Below are 27878 nucleotides of genomic sequence, written 5' to 3' on the forward strand. Positions count from 1 at the left end.
TACGAAATATTTTTATGGGAAAAGAAATCGATGGTAGAAAACGTTTTTCATTTCTTTTTTTTTTTTTTTTTTTGTCCTGCTACTGCCTCTTTAAATGTGGCGGGCTGCCCTGTTGTTGCAGTGTCGGAAACCCCGTACTGCCTGTGAAGGGACCCAAGATGGCTGAAAACTCAAGGGGGGCACTTAGCAATTACCTGAGCAAGACGTCTGAAATGAATGGCAAATAACAGTATAATGTAAAGGGCTGTTTTGGATTAATTATTCTGCTCCACTTTGTTAGTCTGCACAATTTTGGGGGATGTCTGAGTATTAGAAATGAGAGAGAGGTCTCTCCGCGGCCCCGAGCCAGAACATGGCGGAATACTTGGGGAAGAGACACCAGCTAATGCTAGTTAGCTGGCGTAATATGTAAAGAAACGCGGAGACACTGTTTGGTATTTAAGCAGTGCTTGTTGATCGCGAGTAAAAAAATAATGTTATCGGTGTTGAACAGCGGTGAGTTTGCTTTAGACTGTAGCTCTATTGTGAATATGTAGAGCGTAGGCAGCGAGCGTACGAGTTAGCTAACATTACCTGCAAGCGTACAAACTGTACTGAGAGGAAACCAGTTTTTGTCGAGCTGGATTTATTTTAAATGTGTCTATTTCAGCTATAGGAGTACAGTTTGTTATGTCTTTCCATCGTATTTTGTAGAAAACAGACGAAAACGTCAGTTGTTCTTCGTTCAGTTAATTATACTGTCGTTACCTTGCCACAATGGTTTCTGTGCCGTTTCTGCCAGGCGCACTGCCTGTATCCTTGGTGAGATAAGTTTCGACTCGGCTTGGGAAAACAAAAAATAAATAAATAAACTTGTAAATGCACAATCCTTCTGAGAAGGCTGCGGAAACCCTCTTTATCTTTGAGTAAAGATCAACCCCTTTTAAAAGACTTTCGGCACTTCAGAAGTGGACAGGTGTTAGGGGTTAATCTGCAGTTGTGTTACTAGGTGAGGAAGCCCCCCTGTGAGACCCAAAGAAGTTCGGGGAAGGGAACACCGGTTACGATCACCTGCCAAGATGACGGACACTCGTAGGAGAGTCAAAGTCTATACCCTCAACGAGGACAGACAGTGGGATGACCGTGGGACCGGACATGTCTCCTCATGCTATGTGGAGCGGTTAAAAGGCACTTCTCTCCTGGTTCGAGCAGAGAGTGATGGTAAGTGAACAACTGAAGGGTGAATTAAAAAAATTCCCAGATTCTACATAACCTCCTGTACAAATGTTTACCTTTTTGGTCATTGTTTTATGTTAATTGTACAGTGTGGTTTTGATTCTGATTTTACAACTTTGAGATTTCTCTTTCTGGGATTAATAAAGTACTTTGTTTCTGTACAGTAACAGTATTTCTTAAAAGTAGCTCTTTTGGTTTGTTGCACTTTTTCACCTCATATCTGTCACCTTTATAATCTGTCAGGCTCACTACTATTGGAGTCCAAAATCAACCCAAATACAGCGTACCAGAAACAGCAGGTCAGTACACGACACAGTACTTGGTTAAAAAAGAAATGTTCTTTCCTGATGTGTCCAGATCGTAAATTTTAGTTGTTTTTCTTTTAAAAAGGACACATTGATAGTATGGTCAGAGGCTGAGAACTATGATCTAGCACTCAGCTTTCAGGAGAAGGCTGGCTGTGATGAAATCTGGGAGAAAATATGTCAGGTAACTATTTTTTGTCTCTTCTGTCATTGTGTGTCGTGGATATACACTAATAAGTCAAGCGGAAATTAAGATCAGCCAGTTTTGAAAAAAAAAATTCTGATGCTGCTCAATTCATCACTAATATATCATTACTTGTGTAATATGCATATCTATAAGGACAGTTGGAAGTGGAAAAAATGTTGGCTAGTACATTCTAAATGTGATGTACTTGCTTTTATCATGTTAAAATAATATTTAGCCAGTTTGACAGTCTCATGCAGAAGATTTTCAGAACACACAAATGACATTGCCCAAAGTGGTAAAGGTCACAGATTGGAGGAAGCATTTCTGAGAAAGAGAGGCAAGCAGAAAATAGGGAGATGTTGCAGCTGATGTTGTCATTGCATATCGCCACTGCAATATTTAGTCTTCATTTTTTCCATGTTCAAAACAATGCATCAAAACTAAGAAATTCAACCATTCTTGGTCTACAAACAAAGAGCATATAGTTTAATGATCAATATAACAAAAATATGAAAGGTTACGCATACACGATTAAATGTGCACGATTTTCTTCTCTCTTTTACTTTTTAGTTAAAAACTACCAAATTTATCAAAGGTCCTAGTGAATGTATTTATCAATGTCTTGATATTATTTGTAATTGGTTGAAATGTAATACACTGTTTATGTAACTCTAATATCTGTTGCTCATCTGTTTGTCTCATCATCAAGGTGCAGGGAAAGGATCCTTCAGTGGACATCACGCAGGAAGTCGTGGATGAGTCTGAGGAAGAGCGCTTCGATGACATGTCTTCCCCAGGTTTGGAGCTGCCGCCATGTGAACTAAACCGCCTGGAGGACCTCGCTGAGCTGGTGGCCTCCTCACTCCCGTCGCCGCTGCGGCGTGAGAAACTGGCTTTGGCAGTGGAGAATGAAGGCTACATTCGCAAGCTTCTGGAACTGTTTCGTGTGTGTGAGGACTTGGAGAACCGAGAAGGACTGCACCAACTGTACGAAATAATTAAAGGCATCTTCCTGCTAAATCGCACCGCACTCTTCGAGGTGATGTTTTCTGACGAGTGCATCATGGACGTCATCGGCTGTCTAGAATTCGACCCAGCACTGCCGCAGCCACGGCGGCATCGAGAGTTTCTGACTAAGACGGCGCGTTTTAAGGAGGTGATCCCCATCTCCGATCCTGAACTGCGTCAGAAAATACACCAGACATATCGCGTGCAGTACATTCAGGACATGGTGCTGCCCACGCCCTCTGTATTTGAGGAAAACATGCTGTCCACCCTGCACTCCTTCATCTTCTTCAACAAGGTGGAGATAGTGGGCATGCTACAGGTGAGACACAAACGTTTAAATACTTGTAGAATACACACAAATTTGTTATGCTTTCCTCAGTGTGAAGTCGTCTGAGTTTTATGATCAAATGACCTTTGTGTTTTTGCACCATGTCAACTCACTAGTGTTTATGTATTGCTGTCTCCATAGAGATAGAGAGGTGTTGTGTAAATCAGTGTGGCTGTGCTAGAGGCAAACTAAAACACATATAAACATTCACTATTGACTCAGAGACATAGTGCATATGACCTTTTAGCATAAAGCTAAATTAAAGTTTTACTGTTTAAACAGGTTGAATTCTTTGGTTAATATCACTTTAGCCAAAGTGATATTGGTTAATATCACAGTGTTGTACAAACATTTTAAACCTCACATTATCTTCTGATAAATTTCACATGATCAAAAAGTAAAGAAAAAAACATTTAGCTTGTTGGGCTGTCTTAGGAGAAAGTGATGTGATCATATTATCTACTTGCTACTCACCACTTCATAAACTCTGCTCTGTTAATGTCAGGATGATGAGAAGTTCCTGACAGACCTCTTTGCACAGCTAACAGATGAGGCTACAGATGATGACAAAAGACAAGAACTGGTATGCCAAAAATGAATTGTAATGCAAATCAGGCAGATGTTTTTTTTTTTTTTTTTTTGTGGTTGAAATAATTATGTTTTTGGTCTTTCAGGTAAACTTTTTAAAGGAGTTCTGTGCGTTTTCACAAACATTACAACCTCAAAACAGAGATGCTTTTTTCAAGACTTTGTCAAACATGGGCATTTTACCTGCACTAGAGGTTATACTGGTGAGTGAAATGACATTTATTGATGTTTAGATTTTATAGTAACATCGCAGTCTTTAATTTATCACATTTTACTAATGTAAAAACAAAGCATGCAAAGAATATGAAATAAAGTATTCAGACCAATAAACCTGTAGAACAGATGTAAATCAGTGTATGCAGATGCCTTGCAATATAAAGTTTACAAAGCTCAAAGAGACTAAGATGAAAGTTCAATATGTTTTATTTTGTTAAAGCATGCGTCAGGAATGGACTGGATGTCATGACCTTTCTGTTTTGGGACATTCATCTACTCTTATTTTTTTCAAAATCTTGCTTTTTTTTCTATCTTCCACCTGAGATGTTTTCAACCTTAAACCTCACTGTCATGTTGCTCTATAATGTTGCGGCTGTAGCTAAGAGGGAATACATAAAACATAAACTGTGACATTCGAACCATCACTTATACATTACTGTATTGTTGAGTGAGGGCATACAGTTTCACTTTGTAAAAATGGTTGCTATAGCAAAAGTATATTTTGTCTGTATACAGTTGTATTTTTTAAACGTTAGTAGCTTTTCTCCATTTGGCATGAACAGTTTCTTCAAGGATTAGAGGCACAAATGGAAATCTGGCATTCCTGATGTATGTCTTAATGTCTGTTTCTTTAAGTATTCTAATTTTTAAAGTAGAGTCAGTGATAGCTGAAGGTAGCTGCAACATGTTGTTTCCTCATGGCTAAAAAGCCTTAGGAGTAACTAATGCTTTTTATTGTTAATGTGATTCTGCTGGTATTGTTATTGTGGAGGACTGCAGTGCAGCAAGAAAGTTGATATCCTCAGAATGAAGAATTTGTCTCATACTTTTCTGTAAACTCATTTCACCAGTGAAGTTTCTAAATACTGCACTGTTTTAAACAACGGAGAGCGGTGTGTTTTAGTTGTTCTGTTTGGTGGAGTAAATGCTGTCCTGGATCCGTTTTTCTAAACCTAACCGTAACTACATTTTGGTTTTGTTGATCCTTATGACTAATCCTTAGCTACAATGTTTTGGCTCCTCTGTGGCACCACTTCTTTTGGGACTCATCCTATTTTTCTTTTTAAACGGTAAGACAGACAGGGAGGAATGCGAATCTTAGACTCAAAGCTCTATCAATGTCATATCTGACTTATTTGAATTACATTTTTCTAAAAATTAATAAATGTTAGCACATCAATTAATGCATACAAACAAAATCAAAGATCTAGTATGCCTAAAGCATAAAAACGCTCTTTGAAGTTCATGTATTTATTTTGGTCAAAATCGAAATAAGTTGTAAAACAGGCAAAATAAAAAAAGTTTATTGTAGATTAGATTTTTTGTTTTATTTATTTATTTATTTTTATTTGGAACTGAATTTGAAATATATAAGCATAATTAATTGCATAAGCCTGGTCACCTGCTGAGACTAGATCAGAAAAAATACTTAAAGTGGTTTGAAATTCTAATTCCATGTGTTTTTTTTTCTTCTTGTTTTCTATTTTCATCTTTAGGATACTATTTTATTTGCTGAAATAATGAAGCTGATAACTAACAGATCCTTCTTTTCCCAACAGGGAATGGATGATGTTCAGGTTCGTGGGGCAGCCACAGATATTTTCTCTTATCTAGTGGAGTATAACCCCTCCATGGTACGAGAGTTTGTCATGCAGGAGTCTCAGCAAAATGATGATGTGAGTCGACATAAAAAGTACTCTGAAATTAAATGAAAGTTATAGCACTTTCCCACAAGTGGTTTCAAACTCAACCCTTTTTTTGGTTCTCCAGGATATTCTTCTCATCAACCTGATTATAGAACACATGATCTGTGATACTGACCCAGAACTTGGCGGCGCTGTCCAGTTAATGGGTTTGCTGCGGACTTTATTGGATCCAGAGAACATGCTGGCAACTGCAAATGTGAGTTTTCACAGCTTTCACTTTAGGGGTTGGCTAATATTTTTTCTATCACTGTTAAACGTGTAGAAACTGTTAAGAAAGGACTTTGATGGATTAAAAAAAAAATAATCTTTGTTGTCATTATTGCAATGAATACCACAAAATATTCTGATGGAAATATTTTGTCCACATCGCCGAGGCCAACATCAGCTTTTAGACAACTGTAATTTTACTCAATGCTGAGGCAAGATCTGTTTGATGAAACAATGTTTTAATTGAAGCACAATTTTTGTTAGTTGAGGTGAGAAGCTTTGATGGCTTAGAAGATGAGAAATTAAGTAAATTTTGTTGTAGAGGTTATGTCAAGAAACAAACTTTTATTCATTTGAAGGAAAAATGTAGTATCAGTTAATTCATAGCAGATTCAGTGACCATTTAAAGAATGTAAGAACATACTGTTACATTTTCCATAAATTGAAGTTACTTTTGCTAATTGAATGTGTTCAGCTTTCCCAACCTAATCAGTAGGGCCACCAGGCCTGCCATTTTGGATACATTTTTACATATCTTACACATACTGGATTCTTGCATAAATGCTTTCCACACATAATACTTGAGATGTGCCTTAAATGCAAAATTGCACTCCAATTAGAGTATATATTTAAAAGCAAAGAAAAACATAATCTTTCCAGTATTCTATATTGCAAATGATAAAACATAGTTTTTGCAACTTATTTTTTTGTTTTACAGTCATTTCTAAGACTGACATGACAATGCTATTCCTGCTGACCAACATACTGTGGGTTATTAAGCTAAATGTTTTGCTTAGTAGCTACGACATTAAAATAGAAGTCACAATAAATCCTTGAATAGATTTGCAAGCAGAAATTGTTTCTCACAACCAGAATTTAATTGATCAAACGTACTTATATTCAGCTGTTGCAAGTGATCTGAAGTAGACAGACAAGATATTTGAAATTAGTGAAATAATACAAAAACTTATCTTTTTTTATCCCCAGAAAACAGAAAAGACAGAGTTCCTGAGCTTTTTTTACAAGCATTGTATGCATGTCCTCTCTGCTCCACTATTAGCCAACACAACAGAAGAAAAACCAAGCAAAGGTACTGGATATTTTTAAGATGTGAATTTTGATTTCAAATGTTAAGTTTTTGATTAGTTGTCTGCATTTTCTGTTGTCTGTAGATGATTTTCAAACAGCCCAGTTGCTTGCCTTGATTTTGGAGCTGCTAACGTTTTGTGTTGAGCATCACACGTATCACATCAAGAACTACATCATCAACAAAGATATTCTAAGGAGGGTTCTGGTTCTCACTGCCTCACAACACGCCTTTTTGGCACTATGTAAGTCTCAACATGAATATTTTAGTCATTGCCTTTTAGTCATAGTTATTATGTACAATAAGATGTGAATATTCCTACTGTTGTAGTGATGCAGATGTTTGACTCACGTGTTTGTAGAGAAGCCATTACTAGATGCATTTTCAGGAAGAAGCATAAATGGTCAGATTAAAAATTAACCTGTTGAATTTGACCTGTTTAGATGAAAGATGGACTTAAAATTAAATTTACTTGTGCTGTTGTGGAACTTTTCTTAGTAAACTATAGAATAGGATGATACATTTTGGGAAAGTGTTTAAGCTTTCCTTCACCCTGATCATGAATAAAATTTCTGTAGACACACTTTAATGCGCAAGATGTGGGGAGATCTTACTATCTTAATGCTTTTATTTTTTGAATAATTTCAGTCTCTTTCTATGTTAAATTCTCTCCCCACCTAAGTCATTTAATGACATGATTATTATTCTGACAGGGAGGTATTTTCGTTTACAATACCTTTTATTCTAATGGGAATGTTCCAGTAAATAAATCCCTTTTTGATTGAGTAACTTGTTCATAATCTAAAATAAAAACAGCTGCTCAATATTGAGCAAATGAAAGAGTGATGAAAATGTATTCCGTCTTGCTGTTGTTAAATATTGCACTGAAGCAGATTAATTAATTAGTTTAGATGCAGCTTGTAAGCACATGTATAGAAATCATGACGCAAGACTTTGTTGTGAAATGTAGATCCAAAAATATTAATTTTTCTTTGATTTATTGTAAGTCATATTTCCATGCCTCAGTGCTAGTATCACATCAAATCACATTTTGTTGTAACAAAATGCATGAACTGAATTGTGGGTAAAGGGTGAATTGTATTTATCAAGTGTCTCATATTCAGATATTGTTAATGTGTCAGATCATTGATGGCACATTGAGTTCAGCCATAAAAATTGCATATACCTTTAAGACCAGCAAACCTGTGGAATGACATGTGTCTGTTCTTTCCTTTAAGACATGCATTGTGAGTTTGAGTTGAAATGTGCCAAGAAAACAGATTTTTGTGCCTCTGCTGTGTGTAGTTTCCCTGTTAGTTTCGTGTTGCTAGACATCTGAATGTTTCCTGAAAGGATTTCTTGCTGCTCTTGCTGTGGATTGCTATTATTGAAATTTAAGAGACGTATTTATGGATGCATGTCAAATGTTTGTGTTTTCCCCTTAAATCACAACTCCATGGCAGTGAGTTTTAAAGCTATTTGTATCTCAGCTGTGCAAGTTTGGAGCTCTGCATGAAAGTATCTTTCTTCATTTTTAGGTGCCCTGCGCTTCATGAGGAGGATTGTAGGCCTGAAGGACGAGTTCTACAATCGGTACATCATGAGAAACTTCCTGTTTGAGCCTGTCGTTAAAGCCTTCCGCAACAACGGATCGCGCTACAACCTATTAAACTCAGCTATGATTGAGATGTTTGAATATGTTCGTGTGGTGAGTATTGTGCCTAGGCCATTTATTCTCCACAAAATTGTTTCTGCTAAAATTGGAAATGATAATCATTAAGAAATATTAATTGAAATTTTTGGGAATTTTACGAAAAGGCTGTTGTACAAGTGAAGATAATTTCATTGATTTAAAAGTTTGTTTACTTTTCCTGTCAACTTTGATTCACTATTACCATATTTATAAATGATCCTGTTTCTTTGTTCTGTTCTTTGCTGGCCTGTTTGTTTTGTTTTTTGAATGTTCCTATGGACAACTTTAAAATCTAAATTTCTATCTCTTGGGTTTAAATAGCCAAAAAAGTAACAATTTCTCATGGATTACCCACCTCAGAAACCAAAAACAACTGTTTTTTTATGGCAATAGAAGTTCCAATATTATATAATTATTCATGTGATGTTAAAGTTAGTTCAACAAATATAATGTATGTCGTGCTTAGAAGTTTATCATCATAGTTTTGCAGACTGTCTGCTCTTTGTGCTTAAATCTAATTTCTTTTCTCCTTCTGTACTTTTCTTTTAATTTTTTCCATCTGTAATTTAATAACAGGTTTATTTTGCCTCCAATTCTAGGAGGACATAAAGTCTCTGACAGCTCACATTGTGGAGAACTACTGGAAGTCTCTGGAGGATGTAGACTATGTCCAGACATTCAAAGGCCTAAAGCTGCGATACGAACAGCAGCGAGAGAGACAAGACAACCCCAAACTGGATAGGTGAGAAAATCAAGGCGGGGCAGTGCTGTTACTGCTACTCCAACCTGAACTGTTAGGAAAGCCTGTTTTTGTCTTGAAAGTTAATAATGTTTTTGTTATTTTTCTTTTGTTATTTTTCTTTCTTCATTCAGAGGTTAAAAAGTCCAGCATGAATATGTACAATAATAAGTAGACGCTTTGCTTTAGGTTACCTATTTTCTTCCTCACAATTGCTGCTGACTTTTTAGCTCAATACTTTGGGTCCATTGATGACTACGATTGTTAAATGTTTCAGTGAAAACACAAAGTTGAAGATCGTAAATGAAAAGCAATGCTGCAAATTGTTGTTCATTCATAATTTCCAGCTGTAAGAGCCTGTTCAAACAGAACCTAGATGACTTCTTATTTCCTTTTTATATGGTTTATATGTTGTTTTTTTGTGGTTGACATGGCAACTAAAAGGTACCTGGTCATAAATAAGATTTGCTAAAAACTTTTTATTCCTGAGCTAATTTTTTTCCCCATCTGAATCTCGACAGCATGCGCTCCATCCTGCGGAACCACCGCTTCCGTCGCGACGCACGAACGTTAGAGGATGAGGAGGAGATGTGGTTCAATACAGATGAAGATGACCTTGAGGATGGTGAGGCCGTTGTTCCACCCTCCGACAAGATGAAGAGCGAAGAAGACCTTATGGAACCTATTAGCAAATTCATGGAGAGAAAGAAATGTAAGTATCAGAAAAATGGCTGTGCAGTATGCCTGAAGATAATTGTAAATTAGAGGACCAGCCATAATAAATGTGTTCTGCAGGTTAGCAATTTTAATGCTAACCTGCATTAAAACTGCAGGTTAGCATTAAGCCTGCAATTTAATGCTAAGCTGCATTAAGTTGCAGGTTAGCAATTTATTTCTTCTGTTTTAGAAATAAAGGTTTCAAAAACAAGAGTACATTTAGTTTTGGTCAGTCAAACCTAAAATAGATTATTGTTCGCCAGGTATTTAAACTACAACTCCAACTACATATTTTTTGAGAAATAAAGCAGAATCTTTGCTTTGATTGTGCATGAAACATGTTAGATAGGGTTAAGCCTGATTATTCTATACAGTAAAAACAGAGAAATATTCCTTTACACAAATGCTGAATCAGATGGCAACCCTGGCATTCTCAACCATTGGTGCTATCACATTGATAACCAAGAGAAGCAAAAGAAAAGTCACATCATTTATGTTACACCCTTGTCAAAATATACTCCTTAAGTCTGTTAAGGAACACTTAACAGACTATTAGAAGACAATGTTCCTGGTAGGCGATGAAGGTGATGCAGTCCACACAACTTCTTACAGTGTGTGGTTCTTAAGAAAAATTGGTTCTAAATGATGTGTCAACAATTTTCTATAACTAGGGTTGTTTATTATGTTGACTAATTTATTGCAGGCCAAGTATAATGGGTCACTTACTTTTATTAAACAAAAGAAAACTATAAATAAAAACAGCCTTAATTAACTAAATCCAAAGTTGACTTCAATGAGTAAAGACCTTTTGTTATTTTTTCAAAATGCCTTAGTTTTTACCAAACATTTGTACATGCATTTTTTTCAGTTTGGTATATGTATATGTTTGCCATTAATCAAAAGATAATGGCAAACATATCAAAGATAAAAATCTTTGAGCACAAATAGAAGCCATGAGCTCAAAATATATTCATCCATGTTTTAAAATGGACCAAAATATGCTTAGTTTGAAGAAAATTCTCCTTAAAACATCTCTTGTTGTTCGTAGACATGTGAGATTTCTGAGGTGCAATTTCACTGTGTTACAAAAAATGTATATTTAATAGTGTTTTGAGTTTTTATCTTTATTTAAACTAATTATAGAAATTTTGAAACCTGGACTTTTGAAACCGTTGAGTAATTTCATCCTGGAACCCACTCAAGGTCTAGATATTAATAGGCAAACTGCTGGTCTATAATTCCTGTGTTTTCCTCTTACAGGGAAAAACACATCTTGGTCTCTGTCTCACCCTAAGTACGAAAGTAGTTTGGTGAGACTAACTTTTCTCACGTTGTCATGTTACCCACAGTGAAAGACACGGAGGATAAAGAAGTACTGGGCAAGTCGAGTTTGTCAGGCAGGCAGAATCCCAGCTTTAAGCTTTCCTTCTCTGGATCCACTAAGACCAGTCTGGCCAGTCCTCCTTCATCAGCGTCACTGAACCCAGGTTCTCCAGGATCACCAGGGTCTCCCGGCTCAGGGGCACGGAGCTCACCCCCTATGACAGCTGTAACCACAAAGGTATTTGTTAAAACTAAAAGAACAGTAACTTGAGGAATTAAACACATCAAAAATTAATTAGCACAGCTTTTGAACACCCTCCAGAAAAGAGAGTGAATAAAACTTGTGAAAACTATGAAGCTTCACACCTAAACTGTTAGTTTTCACACAGAACCTGCTTTTAATTGCAATTACGAGCAACACCATTGGACGACTTTACAGGTTTTTTTTAACAGATAATACACACATGAAAAACAATAACGCATAAATCACATGCCTTTTTGACAAACATGTTGCTATAATAGAAGTTCTGTTAGCGGCAGCTTTTTTAGTAAACACTGTTGAAAGCCAGCAGCGACTGCTGAACTCCATTACAAACTCCTCACATACGGTCCTTTGATTTATGGCATTTTGCTTGTCTGCTGCAGGGAGGTTTAGTGGGACTGGTAGACTATCCGGATGATGATGAAGAGGAGGAGGAAGAGGAGGACGGAGAAAGTAAAGAGGATGCTCTGCCGCCCACAAAAAAGTCCAAACTGAGCTCGTAAAGAATCACTGTTGCAGTTTTTGCTCCACTCAGACAGTCTCAGAACATTGACTCTTCACAGGAATGATCAAACTTGCAGACAAATTGAATGAATGAAAGTCGCCCCTCGTTGTGAGAGGGCGGCCCAACGAGGAGCAGACTGCTGATGGATATAAAGCCTCCTCAGATTCTCCCAGTTCTTAGAAGTGCCAATCAGGAGAGCAGAAGTGGACAAAAACCCGTTGGAAAGAGGATCGGACGTGAAAGGTTTTGGTGGACGATAGAGTTCCCACGAGAGAGCCTAGTTGTTGTTTGGTGATTTCTCAACTGGAGGAAAAAGACCACATACTAATAATACAAATGTACACAGAGAGCCTATGTGCTCAGACCATAACCCACCGCCCCTCCCCCAGCCCCCCACTCAGGGAAGGACATCACAGCGACCCAGATGGGTCAGCCAATTCAGACCCACACCCACCTATTGCACCCCATTCCCTCCCTAGAGTTCACTTCCTCACTGTTCCTTTCTGCTTCCTTTTCTTCTGCTCTCGTTTCCTTCTCTTCGTCGGTTGCTTTTTGTTCCCTTTTAAGTTAGTTTCTAGGACCAGATGGGAGGCAGCACGAGGCAAACAGCTGCCCTTGTTGTCATTTGATGTCATCAATGTTGTTGCTCCTCAGTGGACGTTCTTTCTCTGAAGAGAAAAAAAAGCCAGCAGTTTTTTTTTCACGATTTTCCTTTTGTTCTCTATTTGTCTCTTCCACCAGTTTTTTGTAAATGACAACAAAAAAAAAGACCTGCCTTTAAATGTTCAGGACGTTTTCAGACACACTTGAACAGGTTTTTAAAGACCTCAGTAGGTGAGCTAGTTTTACCCTTTTTTGCCCTTTGAAACTGCAGATCTTTTGGAGAATTTGTAATCCCACCTTGATTAAAGATTGAGTGGAATTCTAGATGTGATGATTTTTTTTGTCATATCTTCTCATTTTTTTTCCTTTCAAGAGTGTACACTTAGTTGTTCGGAAAATTTGGGACCATTAAAAATGATCTTTCCTGTAAGATGTCCCCTATCTTTGTCCTGAGAAGTCGGTGTTTCTTTGTATCCAAGATTTGATCTTTTACTGATGTTTTCCCAGAACGATCCCAAAGCAGAGCAGAAAAGAACAACACAAGGAAAATGGAAGATTTGTTTTGACACATTAACATTTCAATTGTTATTCTGTTTTAAACTGCTTGTTCTGCAAGTTGAACAGTGCCAAGTCGTCCTCTGAGGCCTCACAGCTTTAAAGAAACCAGTTTTGTAAGATTTTAGGATGCTGAAGTCTCCATAATCCACCAGATGGCGCCTTAGGCGCACAGAAAAGCTGGTATATAATTATTTCCACCGGAAAATTTCTACTGCACTTGAGTCTGCAGCAATGAACGTGTGTATATCTGTAGTGTAGATACAGTTGCATTGTCATTGGTTAGATTTACACATTATAATAACCCAGACAAGACACTACAAACATTTTCTGTTCAACATCAGATTATTATACCTATTACAGTATAAAAAAAGCAAAAACATAACGCCACACAATAAGCAGTTAAAATTACTTTTAAATTTACAAAGTTTTTATATTTTTCATTGAACTTCTTGCCTCACCTATAAATAAGACTCTAATAATATTGCTTTAAATCTCCTAAGTAGAAAGAGACTGGTATTTTTGCATAAAGTTATCGAAAGGGAACAGACCTTCATCGATGTCACTGGCGGAAGTTTACTTGTCACAGCAACTTTAGTTGAAAAAGAAAACAAATAGACAAACGGCCAATAGAAATCAATGTGTGGGGAAAAATGCAAGAACCGATGCACTAAAAATATTTAAAAAAAGATATCCATGATAACATGATAAATAAATATGCACAATTGTACCATCGGTCTCTTACCTACCCGTACTTATTAGCAAACTTTCCATCATAGTTTACATCAGTAGTGTCCTCACCTCTTGCCACATGGTACAAAATCATCAAGTTGAAAATGTTTGTGGGCAACTAAAATAAGAGTTTTATTTTTTTTAATTACAGATGCATGAAAAATATGTGAATCTTTGTTCACGTGCTCAGCAATAAACTAAGCTATGAATATTTCAGTGAAATATTTATTTTTGTGGGAAGTGAATCTGAATTTAACTCAACTACAAAACTGCTTTTGTATATTTAATGGGATCAAGTGATTTTTATTTTAGTCAAAAAAATGTCTTTGATAATAACAATGTAATATGGGTCATCCTTTCCTTTCAACACATATGTATAGAAAATCAGCTTTATAATTGTTTAATTATGCCCACAAATGTGTGGATATTTAGTTTAACCTTGACATTTAACAATTATCGCCTGAGGTACAGTAGCGGACAATATTTTAGTAATGCAACTGCACTGTGCTGAACCAAAATACCCCCTTTCCACAGGATAAGGGAACATAGTTTAAAAAAAAAATGTCTTCACCTCGCAGTGTAGTTTACCACTGTGGTAAACTTGATGGAAGCCAGACTGCAAGTCCAAAACAAACAACACCAGGGCCACCAAGAAGTCACTGTGTTGTCCCTCCAAGTGTATTGTGGCCTTCAAACATTGTTTTTTTAATTAAAACCCAACAGAAGAGGTTCACTGGGTGCCCAGTGTGCGATGAGAGCCATCACACAACGCCTATTAAGGCTCCCATTCAGATGAAAGGCATCTCCAGACAACAGCAGCTTTTGAAGAGCAGCCCTCCCTGCCAGCCTCTGTTTGCTCCTCTGCAGGAGTGTGGCAGAGTCTGCATGTTTGTTTCTGCCTTGCATCTCTGCCAGAGGAGAGGCCAGCCTGCTCCTGGTGCCAGCTCCTGTTCCACCAGAAAGCCAGCTGGACGACCAGTGCCAAGTGGCTCACCCGACTGGACCCGCCTGTACGTCTGCCAGGCTGAAGAGTCTCCATCAGGGACACTGCTGTCCATCTTCCTGCTGGGTTCATGAAAAACGCCTTTGACAGCTCTCTTGATTGGCTCTGCCCCCAAAACAATTGGTTCAGTAGTTCTTGCTGAAGTCTGTACATAGATCACAATCAGGGAAATTTCTATTTAACTTTTGACATCAACACGATGGGGAAGGACTAACATGCACTATCAGAATGTTTTGGTTTTAATCTGTTAGCATATTATCATGAGACAAAAGTAATGCAAGCAACAAAAGTGTATGCCATTATTATTGATATTTACAGTTACATTAGAAAATAATGGTCTTGTTAAGAAAGCGTAAAGAAAGAATGACATCAAATGATACTTATTTTGAATTAATTTATGCCTATTGATGCAAATTCTACACATACCAAAGGTGGTACTAAAATAACTGCGCAATCTAAAGGTCTGTATTATCACTCATGATGCTTATACACTGTAACTCATTTGCACACTATATGCCTTAAGTTATATATGTAGGTGATATATTTAAATAAACAATCTAAATTAGAATCTGCATTACAACGAAAACAAATGTTTATATATAATTGGAAACATCTCCACACAGTAAGTAGTTAAGTCTTAAAAAAAAGACTTAACTACTTAGACTATACAGGAAAAAAACAAACAGCTAAATTAATTGTTAAATGCTGGATTTAGCTGGCTAGCTTCAGTTGTACTTGGAAAACAGCTGTCATGTAATAACAGGGATACATGACACTCCTTTAAATTACACCTCTTGATGTCAGTGTTATATAGACCATGTTTTTTGCAATCAAAAATATTATAGCAGATTTTTTTTTTTCCTTGTGTGCAAGAAAAAATACGTGTAGCAGTAACACAAACAATGCCATATAGTCATAAATATTATGCCTTCAACTCAACTTTATATTTTGTTGATATTCAAATACATATGAAGAAACCCTTCATAAAATAAACTGTCCAAATATGTAGATTATTGCAATATTGGAGTAATTACCAGGGAGTATAATGTAATTGCTCATCAATACAGGATGCGTAAGAGATCCTTCACTTTATGATTCTGGGGGTGTTGCAAGACAGAACTGAACAAAAATATAATGGCAATTTTCTCCATTTAAAAACTCTATACTAGGTGACCTTGCATATCAGCCATAAGCACATACATAGATGTATATATGCACATTTCAGATAGCTGATACTCAAGAAAACACACAGATGTCTGATTGAGGTGGTTTCATTACAAAATACACCTGATGAATTTCAGTTTGATGATCTTCATAATGTCTGGATGATCAGTTTAGCACGACAGTTTCTTCCTTAATCACTAGAGGGCAGTATAGACCACACAGGTCTGGAATTTAGGTATAATTTAAATAATCAAATTTCTTAAAAAAAAAAAGCAAATTGGTGGGATCACTTCAATGGATCAAAGGAAGACTAAATAGAGAGGAAAAAGTCATATGTTACTGTAATCCCATCTAATCCTGCTAACCAAACCAGGATATATAACATAGGAAATGCGCCTCCTCTCATGCGGGTTTTCGGAAACCTAACCGAGGTTGTGAAAACAAGCGCACAAAGCCGGGCTTCATGTCTCCCCACCGGTCCGGGCGTCGCAGCAGACAATGACCCGTGTATCCCGACACAAAGTGCTCTCTGTGTCCACCGGAGCTCCCCCGCTCTAATGGAGGTGATTGGCCGTGTTCGGCGCTGCACGTCTGCCGCCGTGTGTGTGATTAATCACCGAGTTAAACGCTGGAGCTGCTGAGCGTCCCCAAGGCGGAGAGGCGGAGGAAGGTGGACCCCGGTGCTGCCGTGGACCCCCCCACCTCTCACGTCCCTCACCTTCCCTGGTCAGCATCCGTCGGTAGCGAATGAAAGCGTGGAGAAAAAAAAATCATCTTCCGACACATCTGGTTCACATTAAGCCAGAGGTGAGAGCCTGTCACGAACAGAAGTCCGGCGAGCTTTCCATGAGATTTCCTTTTAGGAAACGGAATTACTGGGTGACAGATAAATTAAGTCAAAAGGTTCCCAGAATGACATGATTACAACATAAAAGGAGCAAAATGGGCCTCATAGCGAGTTCAGCGAAGGCTGCTCTGGTTTGAAAGTCATTATATTGACGCTGACCAGTCGCTGCGACAGCTATTTTACTTTAAACACCTCCCCGCCAAAAAGGCTTGAGTTTCCTAACGTAAATCATACGCAGAAATGATAAATTACCAAACAACTAGGTGGGATTTGACCAAAGAAGATATCCTTCTCAGAAAACGTCCAAAATTGATCTGACTTAATTATAGATCCTAATTGGTATGAAACATATTTAAAGGCATAAATAGTTACATCGCAAATCCCTTGGGACCAAGTAAATATAGAAATCCTCTTCACAAAGGAAGAGGGTCTGATCTTCACACTGAAAACTTCTTTTTTGCCTTTTGGATTTTTGGTGTGACTTGAAACCAATCAGTTTATCAATAAATTGGTCTTCTAGTCAAATCAGTTCTGAAAAAAATGCTTATACAATTGTGTAACCTATCATAAATGCAAAGAATGGAAACTGTTGATTTGATATAAGTTGACCTGGAAGGATGAATAGGTTTTACAATTTGCCAATTGCATCAGTGAAGGCTAATTTTGTGGATGCTGCGGTGGCACAGGGGGTAACCACAACCCACAGAAGGAAGCCTTAGTTCTTGGCCTCGTGACCTTTGACGCTTTCTGAGCACTTTCCAATAAAAGGCCACCAGAGCCCAAAAAATCGGTGAATTTAAGTGCTTGAGTCAAATAAGTTATGTGCAAAATGCTATTGGAAAACAAAAACAGTATTGTTTCACATGATCGTGACAGCATCATGCTGTGGGAAACTTTCTCTTTCAGCTGAGACAGGAAAGCTGGTCAGAGTTATTGGGAAGATGGATGTAAGTAAGTAAATATAGAGTCCAGTAACGTCTTAGATGCTAAAGACAAGACTGAGGCAGAGGTTTTTCTTCCAACAGGAAAATAACCATAAAGATATAGCCGACACAGAGATATACTGATTGATATGAATCTGCTCTGTGTTGTTCAAAAAATCCTCATGAAATTTATTGGAGTTGTGTTCTAAGTATAAAAACAGGTTCAAAGGGGAATGAATACTGTTGTCTTTTACTAGAAACAGCATGCTTTCTAGGAGTATTGCATTTAATAGTGCTAGTGTAATGTGAACTCCCACATTGGAAAATCAATCAGATTAAGTCCCCATCCACATGGAACCTCTCCTACTATTGAAATTGCATAAAACTCACACTGAATAAAATAAAACCGACTTCACCAGCCCTCTGGGCACTTATAACTGGAGGTGTTGCTGATAAACTGCCGAGCAGCGCAGCTCTGGGAAACAGAGTGTCTTCTGTGAGGGAAAAACGGCTCACAAAGACATCCAACATAAAAAAAAAAAAAAAAAACTCATGGTGGGAAAGTATATGACTGAACCATAATGCCTGAGCTATTGAATTTACCTCTTGTAATGTAGCATGAATGAAGTCCTTAAAAGTATCAGTTTCTAGTCAATAAACAAGGGGGATTTGGACATGTGGTTCAATGAGAGTTGAACATGTGAGACCAGTCACACACATACATACAAGCCCACTCTCTCACAGATACTTCTGTGTATATTACTTCACCCTCTGACTTAACATATCGGTAACCAGTAACAGAAAACTACTTAAACAGGACCCTTCCCAAATTACAGTAGCGCTCGAAACTGTGTTTGACATCCACAATTTGTGTCCACTTTTGTTTCCACGGAGTGAAAAGCCTGTGTGCAATCAAATTTATTTTGGGTTTTTCTTTTTACCATGCAGCCAGGCATGATGCCTCCCACTGCTGGAGTGTCTGGGGCTTTGATGGTGACTCTGTGTCGTGTGGCGTTGGTGTCAGAGCCGTGCCAGGCGGCGTGTGTGGTCAACAGGGCGACTGAGATGCCATAGGGGATCATGGCAGAAGCTCCCACAGTTCATTCTGTTATTGTCTATTCATTTTCTTCCTCTGGCTACCTCGAGGAACTCTTCATTAAAAATGTGCCTTTTTTACATAATGCCTGGGCCACCCCTCACTTTTTCTACCTCAACTTTCTATCCGCACACTCTTCTTTTCTGGGCCAAAGGGGCATATGGTTTGGCTGGGCAAGAGATAAGAGAGACTTGTCAGCGTTGCGGTGCTGAACAAACACATCTTTCATTTCTTCCTCAACTCCTCTTCCCCGACCTACTCCTCTCTATGCCTGTCTATGCTTTATTTTCCACCGTCCCCCGCCCCCCTCTGCTCCTCTCCTCTCCTGAGCTGCTCACCTCCTTCGTCTCTGTGACAGCTGGGCACAATTAGGAGCAAGAAGTCTTTTGTCTTGTCGGGGCACAGAGAGAGAGAGAGATTTTGTTGTATTTGCGGGTGATGGAGAGGAGATGCGAGGCAGAGAATGGGCTTCAGATGCTTTGTGAGGAGCAAAGATGATGGGTGTAAATGAAGGGCTGGAGTAAAAGAGGGAGATCTCCCCAAGCTGAATGAAAGGCTCACAATATCCACTCTGGTAAGGCACATTATAGACATGCGCTCGCTCACTTTATGGAGAGAAAAGTGGTTTCCACCAAGCTCTGCTTCCATTTATGTTTGGCTCCCTGGGCTCTCACACATACACATTCCCATGCATTGACATTTGTTCTGCACATGCACACTCCTACTGTACGCGTGGAGGATTTGCTTTGATTCCTGATTGCTTCGGTTTCTGCGGTGGCTTGATCAGGTTACCGTTGAAGCTCTGTGCCAAGCCGGTGTGTCTGCATGTGTGTGTGTCTAGAAGTGTGTTGCGAGTAGTGCAGTTTCGTCTGCTATTATTAGTCCTCTTCTACGGACCTGACTCTTCCCCCCCTCCCCACTCCCAGTCTCCTCATTGGCACCAGCGCTTCATTATCATCCAGCTCCCGTGCAGCAGGTCCATGCTATGCAATGACAACCCTGCTCCCATTCCAGCTGGGCTTTTTATAGGCTGCCCTACTCCTGTGTACATTGTGCTAATTAGTCAGTGTGTCAAAGGCATGGGGTGTAATAGCTTCCCAGAATCAGGTGACACACTTACACTCTACCAGGGGCTCAAAAACTCAAACCAGCCCACTGTTAACAGTCATATATCCTTGACCAGTGTGGCATTTTGAAGGGCACAAAATCCTCGCTAAGTACACTTCAGTCATATGAGCGCAGTGACTATCTCCACATAGAAAGACAAATACATAATAACACCCAGTTCACAGCATCCCATAAGACAGGCAGGAGGCCTCTGGCAAACTGTGGGGTTGCTTTTGGAGTTGAAAACAGAAAACAAAAGGAGAGGCCTAAAATAAGTCAAATATGAACGATTTATGGAAAGCCAAAAGTGCTTAAAAGGCCTAAAACTGATATTTATAAATGAAAATTGCCAAATCTGGTGTTGTATGTGCCAAATAAATACATTTTTTATCTTGAACTTTGATAAATAAATGTAGGAATTAATCTTCTATTTTATTTTTATTACAAAATCGACTAACTGCTATATGAAAAGTGATTGGTCTGCAGATGTTGTGCAGGTTGACTAATCAAATGTTAATCAAGAGAAAGCAAATAAAATCGACAATTGTCAGTGGTCAATGGTTTTAATCAAATCATATACATTTTATATAATGGTCTAGTCCAATGGTGCCCTAAGTCGTTCCTCAAGGGCCGGCATCCTGCATGTTTTAGTTCTCTCCCTGGTTTTATGCACTTGTATGAAATTATGGCTCAAAGGAAGGCCTACAAAGAACATTGACATGCTGAAAAAGTTGTTACTACCACCAGGGAGAGAACTAAAACATTCAGAATGCTGGCCTTCGAGGACTGACTTTGGGCACAACTGGTCTAGTCAAAGACCAGATCAAAATCTTTGGTCTGGGCTTAAATTGAAAATCTATGGCGATTATTTGAGTCATTGTCCATCCAATCTGACTGAGCTTGAACTGTTTTGCAAATAAAAGTAAGTGATTGTTACAGCCTCTAGATATGCAAATAAAAGTGAATGTAGTGACGGGTAATTCTGAACAAAGTTTGACTCTAGGAGGCTTAATACAAAAAAAAAAAAACAAATATAAATTTTCTTCCCATTCACATTTTTTTTTCACCTGTGAACTTGTCCATCACATGCAGTGGCAACAAAATGTATTGAAGTGTGACCAATTTCTCTAGTAAGTAAAAAAGATTAATGACTACTGTTGCAGTACAGTTGTGTTAATTTATAACTTTGTTGAAAACAAGAAACGTCCTTTTTATTCACTAATGCCTGTGTTTACGCTGAATGTGTGCTCATCTAGTTCTGCACGTGGATGTTTTGATTGTGCCTCCAAATAAAAATAAACCGCCAGTAAAAAGCGTCTGCTCCGGGCTGAAGTCACGCTGTGGCTGCTCTTTTCTCTTGTGTTTATTTTCTGACCCGAGTCAGTAAGATGTTAGTTTAGCAGAGCTGAAGATATGACCCCTGGGTTCTGGAGTCTGTGGTACAAGTGGGCTGCGGATTTAGGATACGCGTGTGATGAGTCCTTTGTGGGTTTTTTTCTTTCTTTGGATCAGTCTGAGTTCAGAAGTTCAGGCTGTGCCGTCTTTGAAAACGTCTCCAGGATGCAGTGAAGTTATGAAGAATAACTGATATGATTTCTTGCCATTGTTGAACCTCGAAGCAAACTTAGCTGTTCTTAAATTATTTCAAGAAATCAGCTTTCTTTTTCTTTGACACGAAATTTTGTTGAACATATACACTGTTAAGATTACACTTAAAAGTGTAATTTCCTCATGGTTAATTTTTCTGAATGTACTTTCATGTAAGAAAAGAAGCACAAAGTAGAATAATTACCATAAAAACAAAAAAAGTCCCAAAAAGCCATATTTCTTCTTCCTTATATAATACAGAGTTTTATTGTTCCTGCGAACGGAGGGGAGACGGGGATGGAAGTTGCCATTCAGTTAAATCCAGGACTGCTGGTCATGTTGATCACGAGGTTCTGGAGCTTGAAAATCTGATGCTGGCTAATAGTCTGAAACTGCTCACTGGAAATGCCAGTACTTGTCTGGGTGGGTGGTCATGCTTGTCAGGGAAGTATAAACCCAACTGGTGCTGAAAGTATTTTGAGACAGGTCCAGAAGCTCTTAACTGGATGCTATGCTTCTCCTGGAAACACATGACAAGACTGGACATAACTTATCATACCTAAGTGACATATTTGATTAAACAAACATACCTTGGTGATTCCTTTAACTGTTTAAAAGTAGTGGTTTCTTTATTAATTGGCGTTCAGACAGATCCATCCAACATTTGTTCTTCCTTAAAACAGCATATTTTTTTTAATAGGGGTTGGAGTGAGTGCTCATGAGTAATCATTATCTTAACTGCATTAGATAGTAATCAGATTTGAACAACTAAAACCCCTTTTCCTCCAAAATGTAAAGGTGTTAATTATGGACAGTCTGCCTTACCAGGTTTAATCAGCATCTTTTGCTTTTGTTCTGTGATCAATTTTCACTCCGACCAAAAGACATTCACAGAATGCGTCTCCTTGAGCAGCATGATGGTTGGACATTCCCATCATATCTATACTTGCTTGAACTTGTTAGAACAGATGAATGACAAACCTTAAAACGTGGAAATTGTTCCCAATGTTGAACCGGACTCGTGTAGCTCTGATATCTTGGTTGATTTTGTTTGACATTCCCCTCTCTGTCCAAGGATGTCTCCAATTAACTCGACTGTGTCAGTCAACCTATCAGAGGTTTTCAAGCCCATGACATCATCTTTTGAGCTTTTCCTTTTTAATGAAGAGATGGCAATCATTCTGTATGCAAACTTTTGATTTTGATGAGAATAATAAATACATCTCACACATTCTCTCTCATCACTGTTGCATTTACCAAATAGAAATAATTTTGGGAATTGTATTTGACCTAAAACAAGAGCAGTTTGTTCTGATTTAACTTCAGACAGTGAGAACAAAACAGAGTATGTAAATTCTGGTTTTTGCAAATTAAAACTTCACAGAGTTGGTGTGTTGGTTCTCTATATCACATTACCTGAGTTATCCGTTTGGAATTAGGTTATCAAGAGACAACTGCATGATGAAAGTTGTAGTATTTTATCTTCTTTGTGTGATCTTCTTTCATGGATGTACCCATCGTTAATGTTATATCAGTCTTATCTCTAATCTGTCCACACGTCTCAATCTTATCAGAGTCTCTACACACCATGTCCAAATACCAGATCCCAGGACCCGCACTGGAGAGTCAAAGTTCACCTGTTTGCTATGTGACCTCTGGGCGCCCTTTCCTGATGTGACGGACTATGGGCACAAAGGAGTCCCAGTGGTCAGTGGTGGCTGAGGTTGAGAGCCATCCCTTAGCCACAGCAGGGGCAGATAGGGGAAGGTTTGGCAGGTCAGGGGTCAGGAAGATGCCACATGTTTGGTCGTCTGTCACAGAGTTCGGCCTTCTTAGATGACAGTGGAGGCCTTTCAGAGCCAAATCCACTCCCCATTTTCAGCTTGCCACTTTTGCTGATGCAAGTCATTCAGGCATCAGGTTCCTCTGGCGAGGTTGGCATGTGCCTCCAGATTTAATAAACTATTTGGATGTCACAGAGTTTCACAGCAATGAAATAAATACAGATTTATTTTTTACGTCTGGACACACCGTGTATGTTTTCTTCAGCTGTTTTTAATGTATGATTCTTGGAATACACTGTAAGGCATAGCAACTGCACCTTACATTATCACTAAATATTTCATATGCAACCACCGAAAGAAAAATATTTCTCCAAACCTTGCTCTATCTCTTCCAGACACACCATGAAAGCCACACACACCCAAAGACAGATGCATATGGGGTGGAGGTGACCCTGTCCAGACGGGATGCAGGGCTCAATTCCATGGCAGAGAGCTGGTGTTATTGCTGAGGATGTGAAATGTGAGCCAGCTTGCTGTCCTGGATCGATAAACTTGTCTCTTCTGCTGTCCCAAGAGTCCTCTTGTTCTCTATCACTGTCACCACTCTCCGTCTCCATCTCATCCCCCCATCTATGCTCTAGCGTTCTTGTCTTTATTCATATAAATCTCCATTTCCTGTTCAGGATTTTCTTTTTTAATCCTACATTATTCCTAAAAAAAAAAAAAAAAGAATGAATAATATTTCGCATTAGAATGGTAAAATACCTTACATGAACATATTTTACTGCTTCCATCTTCACTGTAAAAAAGGAACCTCAGGGGTTATCACATTAACAAAAGAATATCATGTACTGTTAACTAAATAATTCCATGTTTGAGCCAAAAACATGATACAATCATGTTGCATAAACAAGATATTCCACAACTTCAACTTTTATAAAATTGAATCATGTTGAGCTAACATGATTCATTATAGTCAGACCGATCCTATGCTGAAGACCACGAGTGAGATCACGGGATATCATGCAAGTTCACGCAATATTACGGGAAATCACGGGATATCACGCGAGAATACACGAGACAATTGGTTTTCTCTCGCAAATGGAATAAAATGTATTCAAGGTGAGATAACGTGATTCAATTACGTCAGCTAGATCTTCCGCCAAAAAAAAAAAAGAACGTCGGGCGTATTACATGAACAAAAGAAATCATGTACCTTTCACACAATAATGTTGGGTTTGAAGCGAAAACGTGATAAAATCATGTTGGATAAACAAGATATTCCACGACTTCACATTTATAAAATTGAATCATGTTGAGCTAACATGATTCATTATTGTCAGACTGATATTGTGCTGACGACAACGAGTGAAATCACGGGATATCACGCGAGAACACGCGAGACAATCGATTTTTTCTCTCAACTGGACTAACGTGATTGAATGACGTTATCTCAACTTGAATAAATCTAATTAACATTTATATACCCACCGCGGGTGGTTCTTATCCTCTGAGCTCGGGTCCTCTACCAGAGGCCTGGGAGCTTGAGGGTCCTGCGCAGTATATATATATATATATATATATATATATATATATATATTATATATATATATATATATATATATATAAGATATATATAATATATATATATATATATATATATAAAATTTTATTCAATATCAATATTTGTCAAAGTTAATCTAATTAAAAAAAAACACACAGTTCCAAAGCGCTATTGTGTCAGACTCATCTCCCGCTGAAGAGGATCCAGCGACATCAAGAGATTACGGAAAATCACGCGAGATAACTGGCTTGCACCTTGTTGGGTTTTTTCAAGGGCAGAGGGGAGATTCCTGGCGTGCATCCACTTAATTTGAAGAAGGTAAGAGTCAAACTATTTTCATCCAAATCCATATAAAAATATGTAACTTAAAATTTCTCTACCATTTGCACCATTTTCTAATTGTTCCATACTTGTGTCACATTATTTCATGTTTTGTAGATTAAGTCGGTTAGGTTAAGGCAGATAGCTTTTTGTTTACATTTATCGCCGCACCATGTTAGGTACATTCTGTGCGAAAAAGTCTGCAGAGCCATATGTAGTGTACAAAGCTGCTGCCAGGGACACAAATGGACCCCAGAAATGTCACAGTTTTGCTCCTCCTGAGCTCCCTGGAGGTTTAGTGGATTTTTAACACACGGATCTGGCATCAGTCTATTTCTAACTATTTTAATTCTATTTCAGTAATGTTACTATGGAGGTAAATGTAGATACACACTTTGGTACCTGTCTATCATCATCGAGATTCTTAATTAATTATGGTAATAAAAAGTCCTACATTTCAGTCGGTGAAACCTGCAGAAAGCATTGCTTTGAGCTTTGTTAAATGTTCCTAAAATACCTGTTAGTTATGGATTTCTAGTATATTTTGTCAGGCTAAAACTCTCAATGGATTATCCATTATTACAGACTTGAGCTTTCTATTTTTTTTCTTTAAAATACATATTCCTCTGCTGTAAAGATGTTGGGGTTTTTTTGGACTCTTCTTTGTTGTCCCCAAATAATTGTAGCTCAAAAACAATATTGAAGTTCATTGGTTTAATTTTGAAATGTTGATGTTTTTTTGTGTTGATTGTTTGTGCTCATTTTGACCTATGTTACTATTGCTTTCTACCATGTTCAATTCACGCTGTTCTGCACATACGTGCTTGCATGTGTCCAGTGGTTATATTCATGAGGCATTCAAGGGACTTGTACTAAAAGATACAACTCAGTTCAGTATGAATTGCATATTTTAATGGCTGAAAATATATCTGATCTCTTTCAGAACATCACCTGATCACCTGTCTGTAATCCACCTGCTTAAGTTCTGGTCAAGGGGCTCATCGGCTATCAAGTTATAGATTTCAGTGGCTAATAGTAAGTTTTGCCAGATCTAAAGTGACTGAATGTGTTAGAGAGCTTATAAAGCTAGAGTTCAGCTAAACATTTATTTGGCCAGTCTGTTTTATTTGTCTTTATTTGCGTGGGGATGTGGAAATGTAAGGAGTGTAGTCTCTCTCTGTCTCGTAGATATGACCTGTTAAAACATTTTACACTTAAACACCGGCATATGTGACGTTACCCATGCCCACACATAGACTGTCTATGTACTTGTAAGACATGGAATGCTTTGCATATTCATTTAAGTAGAAGGATATAGACTGTGTTGACCATTCTGTACTTTTCACATATTTCTTTGGTGATATATTCATGTCTTTATTTAAACCTCTAACAGCTTCAGTTAGATGTTTAAATAAGATGTTAAACTCCATTTTAGTCATGGCATAATGAAGGGATACTAACAATTTTAAATATCTTTCAAACAGACTGCAAGCCACTGATCACTTTTGTTGTGACTTCCTTTGAATGCAGCTATGCTTTCAAGTGTGTGAACCTATACTGCTGGAGTTTTGAGATTGTTCTCATTGTTTTTTGATCTGCATATTTAGGATGACACTGCTGAGGGCAGATGAGAGTGCATCCTCAAAGGTCTGTGTGTACCTAAATGAAGATCCAGAGAAGCTGGTGAGGGAGTACATGGTATGTTAAATTCTCTTTGTGTTTACAATAGAACTCCTAAGAGTTGTTAAAATACTTTCACCAACTAAGGTCCATGAGTGACTCAATCAATGTCAGTCTAATTTATTTATTTAATTACATGTGAATTGTCTCCCCCCCAATACCCTTCCCTAACTCCCTTAGGACGTCGATGAATGTGCAGAAATGGCCAAAGCCGAGACTGTCCTCGGATTCGTCATTTGAGCAGAGGGTGCAGATGCACATCTGGATGTTGGGATTGTCTTGGAGGAGGTGGAAGTTATGAACAGCTTGGGCAGTGTATCTTCTGCAATAGTGATGCTGCTGGGGACTAATCTACGCACTAAACTTGAGCTACCCTCAAGTTTACATTTATCGCCGCACCATGTTAGGTACATTCTGTGCGAAAAAAGTCTGCAGAGCCATATGTAGTGTACAAAGCTAAACTTGAGCTACCCTCAAGTTTAGTGCGTTCAGCACTCAACTTGCTCAGTAACTCAAGCATACCTTTGAAGTAATACAGAAAATAATAATGAAATTGGATGGAAAGAACTTATCAAAGAAGCACAAGTTCTCAATATGAAACTCGCCGCTAAGTTGAGTAAAGTTTCATATGGAAAATCAGTGTTTAAAGACTGCAGTAGAAAAGATTTATATTGTTACAGTTCTCTAAGTTGAGCAACTATACTGACATGTTTTATGTTGTAAAGAATTGGCTGGGAAATGAAACTGTAACCTTTTTGTAGTTGTTTTTTTTATTTCAATGTCCAACTCAGCTGTGTTTTTGTGCTGTGTAAAAAGACGATGTATA

At 38.1% G+C, this 27878-nt stretch overlaps 1 protein-coding gene and 1 long non-coding RNA gene across 2 annotated transcripts; both read left to right on the forward strand.

Moving 5' to 3' along the window:
• Positions 1-139: 139 nt before the first annotated feature.
• Positions 140-13130, forward strand: smek1 (SMEK homolog 1, suppressor of mek1 (Dictyostelium)). The gene is made up of 15 exons (XM_055021467.1): positions 140-1200; positions 1459-1514; positions 1606-1704; positions 2417-3034; positions 3549-3626; positions 3718-3834; positions 5407-5523; positions 5618-5749; positions 6748-6850; positions 6933-7091; positions 8386-8555; positions 9140-9282; positions 9801-9991; positions 11346-11557; positions 11965-13130. Exons 1-15 carry the CDS (start codon positions 1059-1061, stop codon positions 12082-12084), a joined length of 2457 nt encoding a protein of 818 aa, XP_054877442.1. The 5' UTR covers positions 140-1058; the 3' UTR covers positions 12085-13130.
• Positions 13131-25218: 12088 nt separating this feature from the next.
• Positions 25219-27096, forward strand: LOC129352468 (uncharacterized). Its single transcript, XR_008604883.1, has 3 exons — positions 25219-25369; positions 26316-26407; positions 26980-27096. It is a non-coding gene; the product is annotated as an uncharacterized LOC129352468 (long non-coding RNA).
• Positions 27097-27878: the final 782 nt, after the last annotated feature.

This window comes from Poeciliopsis prolifica, unplaced genomic scaffold, assembly GCF_027474105.1.
Source record: "Poeciliopsis prolifica strain line A6 unplaced genomic scaffold, Auburn_PproV2 SCAFFOLD076, whole genome shotgun sequence".
NCBI lineage: Eukaryota > Metazoa > Chordata > Actinopteri > Cyprinodontiformes > Poeciliidae > Poeciliopsis > Poeciliopsis prolifica.

Coding starts and splice junctions, on each gene's coding strand:
- smek1 (XM_055021467.1), top strand. CDS start 1,059: ATGACGGACACTCGTAGGAGAGTCAAAGTCTATACCCTCAACGAGGAC. Junction 5,750..6,747: donor ACATGCTGGCAACTGCAAAT/GTGAGTTTTCAC, acceptor TTTTATCCCCAG/AAAACAGAAAAGACAGAGTT. Junction 7,092..8,385: donor ACACGCCTTTTTGGCACTAT/GTAAGTCTCAAC, acceptor CTTCATTTTTAG/GTGCCCTGCGCTTCATGAGG.